The following is a 10,119-nucleotide window of genomic DNA, read 5'->3' on the forward strand; positions in this document are numbered from 1 at the left end:
CCTCACTCCGGGGCTGGGGCTGCCGGCAAAGCCTTGCGAGCGTGAAGGCTGGGTTGGAGGGTGCTTTAGGGTGAAGAAATGGCGAGCCACTCGTTTGTTCAGCGTCGTGCCTCTTTGTGTTTCTTTCAAGGAGAAAGGGATGAGGACGCTGGGAAAAGACCTGAATTGGAGCAGAGAGCAAAGCCTACAGAAAGGCGCTAAGGTAAGGGCAGGCATGGACATTCACACTCTTGGTATGCACTGCACTGAAGAGTTCCGCTCTTTACATTTCTGGAGGAGGGAGAAGAGGAAACTGTCGGGAAAAAGTGACTTTTATAAAACAAGTTATGGATTTTTTCTTTTGCTATTGATCCTTATAACACTTCCTTCTGAATGTCAGAAAAACATAAGTTACAGTAAAGTGATGTCTCTTGAGAGGAGGAACCAAAAACACCTGTGGGCTTCTCTCCTAGAGGGCCTGCTTGCTGTTTAAAAGCAAAGTTTACTTGACCTAACTGAGGGAGATGTACGGCTTTACAGAGCTCTCTTCTTATTTGGCGTGCAAGCTGACTCGTCCATGCTTAAAGTGTGGTAAAGATAAAAGGGACAATGAAGAACTTGCATATAAAGTAGAAACACGGGTGGAAAACCTATTAATTGCCAACAATATGCTTGACAGAGAGCAAGAGACAAAATACAGTCAGCTTGTGCCTTCAAGAATTGACATAGATCACAAAACACCATGACACTACAACATTCGGGCTAGTGGCATGGGAGGTGAAGGTGTAAAAAGAATAGACAATACTGAAAATACTGAAGCAGTAGCTGAGTTGTGCTGTTAAATGCAATGACAGTACAGAAATGTAGCCACCAGCATGCTGAGAATGTCACTCCAACATAAGTTTTTAGATAAGTGATCCCATGGGAAAAGTCATGTTGTTAAAGTGAGCCAGGACTGGGCTCTAGGAGAAGAAACTTTAGGGAGGTGGTGTGGTGAGGAGCTGATGGCCAAAACTTAAGAGACTGTAACAGTCTGGCAGTGCATGTTAGCATGCTGTTGTCTCTGACGTGTCAACAGCTGCTAGGTGCACTCCATATTGTTTCATTCAAAAGCATCATGATAAATTCTGAGGTGGTCTCCTCTTGCTGTGGAACAAACAGAGGTCAACCAGCTTTTCTGTGGCTGCTTATAGCAGCAGTCAGGCAAGTAAATGTTTTAGTGCTTCACTTTGTATCAAGTTGAGAATTATTTTGAGTGATTTAAGACCAGTTTTAAGAAGCAAAGGGAAGGCTTCAAATTTGATATTTGTTGTCTTTTATACAAAGCGTCGAACTCAGTGGGTGCTTTCCAGCATGACTTCAAAGTGGTTTTCATCAAAATGGATGTTGTAGATAAAGTTTTATCTCTATCCAGCCTACATCCATAAACTTGAACATTGGCATCTTTAGGCATCCTCCATTACATGGCTGTAAATGGAGGTATAGTGTGGCTTATCACCTAAATTTAAGTTGTACTGTGGAGTAACCAATGATAATTCTAATTTCAAAATAACCTAAAACTGACTTACTGAGTTAGACTCTGTGCTGATTTAGGCTAAGGGCCAGGCTCCAAGAGTGACCGTATATGTCCAAGGAAGTAAAGGACTGAAGTAAGTGTCTATGATACTAATTAACTCGTGGAGATAACTTACTATACTGGTGCTCATAAAACTATGGTAAGAAACTGTTTCCAACACTATCTGGTTCGTTTTGGACAGTCTGGGTTCTGATTCTAGTCATACTCCATGTAGGTTTTATACTATTACTTTAGTTCAGGCCTTGCTGGTTCAGAAACTTCTCTGTGCAATGGACTGTTTCAAGACAATATTTACTGCTTGAACTTGTATATATGCATGTATGAAACATGTACCTCAAAACAGGTAAGCAATGCTAAATTTAGATAGAGAATAATGGACGTTTCCAGGCATCCACTCTGCATGGACTCTTGTGTCTGGTAGGCAGTGTACTAGTAGCTGGCTGCTGTGCCTGGATGTAGCAGTCACTACTGCACTGTCACCTGCTGCAGGGCCAGCTCATCGTTGTTTAAAAAGGTGGTTCCTTTGGGAAGTGCTAGGGTTCCAGTTTCCAGGAATGCAGGTGGTGCATCTGTGTGTGATGGGGTGGCAGTGTATGTTTGCTGGTTGAAATTCTGGTATCAGCTAACATGCAGTTGCTATCCTTTTCCACATACTCTGATCATCCAAATGGAGAGCTACTATATTTGTATAAGGAATTTATGTAAGGGTTTTTATTTTGACTGTTGAGCTCATTTCTGGTATTCTAGTGGTATTTTCTATTTCCATCATCCACTGTTTATCCAAAGACTTGTGAGAATTTTTGCTGAATTAAGATTCAGGTTTTCATTTGCTTTTAGATATGAAGGCAGCAGAAAGCTCATAACTATTTCAAACAGGTAAATAATTAAAACACTTTCAAACAATTTTAAGCTCTGTAAGTTTTCTTAAAGCAAAAGAAGCCCAGTTAAACACATCACATGTGTTTTAAAGTTTGATTTGAATTTTTTTATAATGATATTTGGCAAATGCAAAATCTTGTGGGGTTTTTTTTTGGAGAGGGATGTTGTTATTGTTTTTTTTGACAGAATAATTAGTTGCTGTAAGTGCTTAAAATCACTCCCACTAACTGCCTGAATGCTGTATCTGAAAAATTACCTTTCAATTCTTTCAAAGAAAAGAAAAAAAGGAAAAATTTAGAGTTTTTCTTGTCCTCTTGCTTCTCAGAACTTGTGAACAGCAATACATTAAAACAACTGCACATAGTTTCACCAGGCAGGAGATACAATTTGAGTAGGACATAATAGTATGTTTAGAAGAAGAAAGGCTGGAAGCATTCCTTTTCATTCATGTTTCACTGCAAACTTCTATCAAACATACCGCCACAGGCAACAGAGTGTTTCTTCTACCCTCATTGTGCCACTTCAAGCACTTAGAGAACAGAGAAGAAACTCTTTGTCATTACTTGCTCTATCCGGGTGCTGCTGTAAGTGCCTTGTAAAGTGAAGGCGTCCTGGGAAGAGGAGTAACATCGATGTTTGTGATGTTTGTGTGTGGTGATCAGGCAGTGTACTGTTAGTTAGCTGTTCTTCATACACCAGCAACTGACGACACTGCCACATCAGCACATCAGCACTGAGACAAGAATATAAACACTGTTATTGAAAATAACATCAGATCCATAGCCGGTGTGGGGCCTGATGCCTGCCTAGTTTCTTGGACAGAAAGGAGCTGTGTTAGGTTATGCAAACTGAGTGAATGTAGAGTATAAAATTAAGTGTAACTGTGTTTGACACACTTACGCAGCTAATCAACAGATTTCCAAAATATTTAATAAAATATGTAAGTACGAAGTAAGTGTTTCAGGTTTGGACCCTATATGAATATGTTTCTTTTACACCACTTGATGTTTACTGGACCATTGATGCGTGGGTTCAGCAAACAAGTATTTTCTGATAATATTGAATTAACAGCGGTGTGTCCAACCGGTGACTGAAATGGTTTTAGAGTATTTGCACTCCTAGGCATTTTTTTTTGGAAAGAGTAGCTGACAGTTAAATAGTATCTGTTGGGAGATAATGAGGATATGTCAGACTGAAGGAGTGAGGGAAGCATGGGACAGAAATGAAGGATGCAATAGGTTATGCTCACATGGGGTTGAAGGAACTTGAACACTCATGGGCTGAACTCTGTTAACATTCTTAAGAGGATGGTTTTATCTTAAATTGGTAGAATTGTTTAAGAATCCAATAAAAAGATTTTAATCTGCTTACAGTTTTGCAGTTTATTATTTTTTATATGGTATATCCTAAGTAAACTGTATGTGAATATTTATACATGCACATATTCATGTTACTTTGTTGGCTTTTATCTGTAGATGAATGTGTGCTTGTATAAGTGTTTTTTCATTTCATTTATCCACCTTTCCAAGTCTGTGTAGATTTGACAGTTAGAGATGCTTTATTTTTACACTGGGTGACTGTAGCTTGTTTTTAAGAAAGAAGTGATGAGTTTATCAATGATCCACCCTAAATATTACATGGGAAGAGCTGGTATGTCTCATGAAGTTTAAGTAGTTGTTGAGTTTTTGGAGAAATGTTAATTAGCAGTAAACTCTGAAAAAAACTTAAACCCTGTGTAGATTCAGGACTGAATGGTGCCTGTATTCAAATTTCTACAGAAGATGATTGTAGTGGATTCTGACTAAATGGTGAAATAAGAAATTCAATAACTATTTTCTCAGGCAGAACCCAGTTTTCTAGAAACCTGAAGCAAAGTAATTCAGGAAGCAGTGAGTTAAATAATTCTGTCCACTCATTTGCTAATATCCCATGCTGTTTCTGAATACCAGGAAAGATATTTGATCTTAATGCTGGCATTGAGTTATCTGAGTTTACAGATTGATTAAGGATTCTGATGTGGCAGATTAAACAAAATCACCCTCAATAATGACAACCATCATTTTGGAAGGGAAATCAAGCCTTACGCATGACAATTTGAGCCACACTTTCAGAGATCAGCTAAGGCCTACGTACGGGTCTAGTTAATCTAAACGTGCCTACTCCGGGTGTTTTAGACCAACTCCTGAGCTGTTTGCCTCCAGCCTGTAAGATTCCACAACTGATCTGTCAAGACAGTTCCTGTTCTTATGCTGAGGTGCTGTGTCTTACTCCAGTCAGCTCATGAACATACAGCTCCAGCCTTTGGAACCTTTAGGGGAACAGCAGGTGATTTTTGTCATGTGTCCCTGCCACTTTGATGGAGCAAGAAAGGAATTGAGATATGAATCCTTTCCCTCCACTGGGAGCAATCCAGACTCCATGGAACTAAGTGGCGGGACATAATGTTTTCCCAGAAAAGGTGAACAGTATCTTTCCTTGAAAAGGCACATGACAAAAACACGCATGTCCATTCATGTGCACTGTGATGGCCCAATGCTTTTCAAGTCACTGAATAAAAAAGAAATGATGGGTGCTGTTGATGGAACAAAAAAAGTCTATTTTAGTTCTGGTATTATGCCAATGCAAATGTATGGAGAAGGCTAAAGAGGTTAAAGCTGTTACTGTAGACATGTAATATAAAATTAATCAAAATACAAAGCAGGCAAGGAAACATTTCTTCATTTTTTTCTCTTTTCTTTCAGTAAGTTTATTTTCTATGTACTGTTTTTTAGACCTAAGTTAACAGCTTCACAATTCAGTATCCTTCCTTGAGAATATTTTGCAAAGCTGGTATCTTCAGTTGCATTTGTTTCTAAAAACCCTGCTATGACACCTCTGGAGCCCATGTCTTTCAGTCAGGGCAATTACATGTTAATGGAATATCAAAATCTATTTGTTACTGGTAGATAGGAAACAAAACTCTGTGCAAATACTTAGTATTTTATATAAAAAAATCCCCTTCTTTTTAGCTATTTCCCTGCTGGTGACAATTGTAATTAACTATTGTCTGCACTTTAAAGAAACATTCACAAACTTTATGTAAATTGAAAGTCCATCCCTGCAAGGCAGTGTGTGCCTTGCCATTCGCAGTAACTTCAGTGGTTCTCAAGGCTGTTGCAGGAGCCAATCCCACGTTAATAGACATAGTGTAGCTGAAAATACTAACACCAAAGAAAAGTAAAATGACCTGATGGTTTAACTTCTAGCAGCATTTCCCAGGAAAGGCCCTGTACCCATGCAGTTGAATCGATTCCTGGCATGAATTGCTTGTTTAGAGGTCTTCTCGTTTTTTCATGATAATCTGCCTGATTAATGATGCTACTTCTGGCTTGATACTTTCTATGGGCTCTTCAGGTCTCCAGAATTTCACAACTCTACCCTCAGGACTGACAAGGTACTTCCAGAAATTCCATCGAGGCTCTTTCTTTGAAGAATCTGTAAGAATGGCATCAGATCATTTTAGTGACTTACAGTGTAATTGTTTCATTACCCTACAGTGATTCTTCAGCTATTTATATGGAAGTAATCCCACCTTGTTCTCTGCTAGTAGTCTGGGCATGGATTTATTGGTTGGTGTTCATGATCAGAAAAGTGGGAAGTGAATGATACTTTCCCCTTCTTGTAAGATTTCCTACTTTAACTATGCTCTGCTTCCTAGGGAGGAGGATATGAGGACTGCATACACATTTTGAGAATCCCCAGTGTTATGTCTGTTTAGGGGAAGTGAAATGGGAGCAGGAAATCATACTGGTGATGGCTTAATTCACCTCTGTCCTAAACACCTCTGTTCAGTGATTTTACTTTTCAGCTCAGTCTTTTCTCAGAGACTGCACTTTCTGAAGTCAACAGTATGTTTTTGCAGTCTCCTACTAGAAGTGGTAACACCTGATGTTTACAGTAACTGCCAGAGATTGGTATTCAGAAAGGCTTATTGGTATTCAGAAAGGCTTATATGTAGTAACTAAGGTCACCGCTGGGTCTTGTGTGCCACACTGGGGGTGCTGGGAAGTAAAAGGGTCGCAAGGAGGTAAAAATATTGCACCTGCAGAGAGGAAGAGACAGGACAGGTGATCCAAACCTGTTCAACAAGAGTATTCCATTCCATATACATCGTATTCAGTATAAATCTGGGATTACAAGGGTTAAGCCCTCTTTTTCTCTTCTTCAGTGAGTGGTGCCTGAGGAGGACCCTGTCCATTCTTCTGCCTTTGTCCCAGTCCTTGGTTCCTGAATCCAGTTCCTGTTTCCAATTCCCCTCTCTTGCTGAGTTTGGGACTTCCCTGGTGCCTGCCTGATCTGCAGCATCAGTAGGGATTGCTGTGGGGGGAGGGTGGGGGAGATGGATTTGATATTGGCTTTGTATCTATCTATACATACTATTTTCGTTGTTTTCTTATTAGTCCTACTATTGTTTATTAAAACTATTTTAGTTTTCTTTTCCAGTCTGCAAGTGTCTTTGCCTCATTCCCTTTTCCTTTCCCATTCGTGGTTAGAGAGCATCTGCCATTTGTTTAAGGCCAGCCCAGCCCAAACCCTTTCATCCCATGAGGCAAAACCTTCCCAGTGCCTTTGCTATCATGAATACCTGGCAAGATAATTTCTGAGATCAAGGGACTAACGGGAAACTGTGGGGCTCCTCGGGGAGGAAAAAGTGGTTTCTTCACTCTGGCTTTGTCCCTGGAGAATCTCATGGGTTTAGAGGGAAATCTCTTTTTGAGAGACAAACTAGAAGAAAATTCCATGAGATTTTCAATGGCGAACTGGGGAACAGTGCTGAACCCGACACCGATTCTTGGATGCAGTGGGTTGAATTCTGTCATTGGACTGCATTTGTAATGTTAGAATGGTAAGGGGATACCATGGCAAGCAAATGGATATAGTAAAGCTCATCTTACGGAGACTCTGACCTAGCTTGTAATTATCTCTTTGCTGAGTTGCTATATCTAGGATCAGCCTTAAAGTAATACACTCCCACCTCCGAATATAATTTCAAACGCGTGGGAGTAACTCATGCAACATAAAAATACGTAGGAAGCTGGACACCATTTGAGGAAGGGTGAGGCCACAAACCTTGCAGTGGCCCAACACAAGCGTCATTTTGCTTGTGAGAATACGAGACTCTAAGTAAGTGCTTACTGTAACAGGAGTATTTGTGTGAGCAGGTTTTGCAGGCTGGGCCCTGAAGTTGACAAAACAAATTAATTCAAATCAGTGATTATATATAACTACAATGTATATATAATCCTGCTTTACAATACAGTTTATATAAAGGTGAACATATGACTCTGGTAAAAAAGGAGTCTTCTCATCTCCATGTGTTTATGCAAAATCTTCCAGTAATTTCAAAACCCTCCATAGTAACAGTTTTGTCCATAAGAAAAGTTGTTTCAACCAAAGTCATGTAATCTGAAATGGGATTTTTTAAGTGGGAGTTTGCACTCAAGTTAATACATCCAAAAAATGGATGTTTCTAGCCGGACTGGTCACAGTAGGCTGTTTTTATAATCAGTGAGGAGAAATAGATGCTTTCAGGGTACAACTTTTCTGACCATATTTTTTATATCCACATTGGAACACGGTGAATGGTATGCTGAATGCCTGTTCCTCTCCACAGCCTATGCACAGAGTACAGTGTTTCCTGACAAACAGACTGGAATTTAGGGAATGTACCATGGTTACAGGCAACTCGATATATATAAAAAAATAGTTACCTATTAGAAATTTAAAGGCAGGCTCTGCTTCTGATCCTAGGATCTTGATTTTGTGGAAGACAGGGAAAGTTACTCCATAGTTTCCTTTGGCAAAAGATTCTATTTCCTGGCTTGAGCTAGGCTCTGATTCTCCGAACTGGTTGCAGGGAAAAGCGAGCACAGTGAAGTGGGAGGGACCAAACTCTCTGTGTAGTTCTTGCAGCGCGATGTAATTTTTGTCTGTGTGCTGGCAGTAACTGGCCACGTTTACAACCAAAGTTGCCTTCAGAGAAATAAAAGTATCATGGTAAGAAACAACCCTAGAGATGGCATAGAGATTACAAGTAAGTCTTAAAATGGCCATTTCCTACTACCACAACCATTCCTCCCAGAAAGCTAAACTTAATCTCTCTGATCATAATTTCATTAAACAGATAAGGGTGATAGCAGCTTAAGATACTGACTTTCAGCCTGTTTTAAAAGTCCAGTGAATGGATAAATTTCAACTTGCAGCTTTGCTTAAATATAAGCATGTAAAAAAGCAGTTACGTTGGATAGGCACTGAAATAAATGTTTACTAGATCAACTTCCAGAATTCAACACAACATACCACCATTCTTAACTAAGATTAAAACACACAAATTGTATTGTTATGTTATATTGTTATGTTACATTGTTATGTTATATTGCTTTATAATAAAGAATAAAAAAACCCACCATTTTTCTTGATTTCTTAGATTTAATACTTAATTCCTGGAGCAGGCCTACATAAAATAAATTTCTCTCCAGGTTGCTGTTTGAAAAACAGGAATTTAGTAAAAATCTCTGCTGAAAATTCCCATAACCAAACTTTTTGTTTACCTACAAATGGACACCTGCTTTTCAGTAAAGATTCAAGACAAAGATATAATGTTGTAACTTACTTTCCCTCTGTACTTCTCCAAGGAAACGATCCTTCCTCGTGAATCCTTGACTTCGAAAGAGTAGAAATCTTTGATTTTAGGTTTAAAAAATCTTAATTGCAGCAGGCAGAGAGTGGTGGTACACAAAACCATTGACAGAAAGACAACAAAGATCCTGGCTTTGGGCACTGAGTATTTCAGAGGATAAGTAGTTGTGAGAGGCTCCATTTTCGAAATCTTTGGAAAGGAGCCTGGGCAGGCCTGGAATGTGAAGGAGGAGCTGAAATATGAAACTCGCAGCTCGACTGGAAAGAACAAAGCTGCTCATTTTGTTCCTCTTGCAGAAGTGGTTGTTTCGAATCACAGTGCCTCTGCTGGACTTAAGAGCTCTTGCGTAGGGTACAAAAATCTCCCTGGGGAATAAAAAAAAGAAAAAGAAATTAATGCAAAGTGTGTTCCCATCACCTAAGGGTGTTCTGTTTATCTGACCTGTGTGGATTCTCCAGTGTTTGCACACTGTTTTGAGAACTGCTGGGGCCTCTTGCGGGTGTGTAGTGCTGCTCTAGCACATCTCTCCTAGGTTCGTCTGGTGCGCCTGATGCAGCTCAGGCACCTATGCTGTCAGACAGACTTGGAGAAGCAGTTTGGGGAGCAGATTTTCAGGTAGGGGGAAGACAGTATGACTGAAACCACCCTGTTTACAGCCTCAGTCCTGCCTCTCATCAGCTGCTGTGGGATCTCAGGCAGCTTTGTACATAAAACTCTTTTACAGCACATAGGGCAGAGAAAAACTTCCTGATAGGCTGGCATAAGGGAAAATAATAAAACATTCTTGTAATGGTTGTGGGTGGCTGATGGTGGAACATGGGTTGCTTTTCTTATTGCTGTTGGCTAATTGCAACTAGTTGTGCTGAGATGAGAAGATGGAAAGTCTGCACAAGAGAAGAATGAGTTAGTTGAGAATCCTATGGCTTAACTGAGGATCTGCCTGGCTTATATCACAAGCCAAGCAGCTCCAGTGATGTTTTGTGGAGACAATGTGAAAGACACTCTC

The 10,119-nt window shown here is 39.9% G+C and overlaps 1 protein-coding gene across 1 annotated transcript; it reads right to left on the reverse strand.

Moving 5' to 3' along the window:
* Positions 1-5,568: 5,568 nt before the first annotated feature.
* Positions 5,569-9,295, reverse strand: GPX8 (glutathione peroxidase 8 (putative)). The gene is made up of 3 exons (XM_009873881.1): positions 9,087-9,295; positions 8,185-8,446; positions 5,569-5,908 (listed from the first exon to the last, which is right to left on the reverse strand). Exons 1-3 carry the CDS (start codon positions 9,291-9,293, stop codon positions 5,745-5,747), a joined length of 633 nt encoding a protein of 210 aa, XP_009872183.1. The 5' UTR covers positions 9,294-9,295; the 3' UTR covers positions 5,569-5,744.
* Positions 9,296-10,119: the final 824 nt, after the last annotated feature.

This window comes from Apaloderma vittatum, unplaced genomic scaffold, assembly GCF_000703405.1.
Source record: "Apaloderma vittatum isolate BGI_N311 unplaced genomic scaffold, ASM70340v1 scaffold13667, whole genome shotgun sequence".
Lineage (NCBI taxonomy): Eukaryota > Metazoa > Chordata > Aves > Trogoniformes > Trogonidae > Apaloderma > Apaloderma vittatum.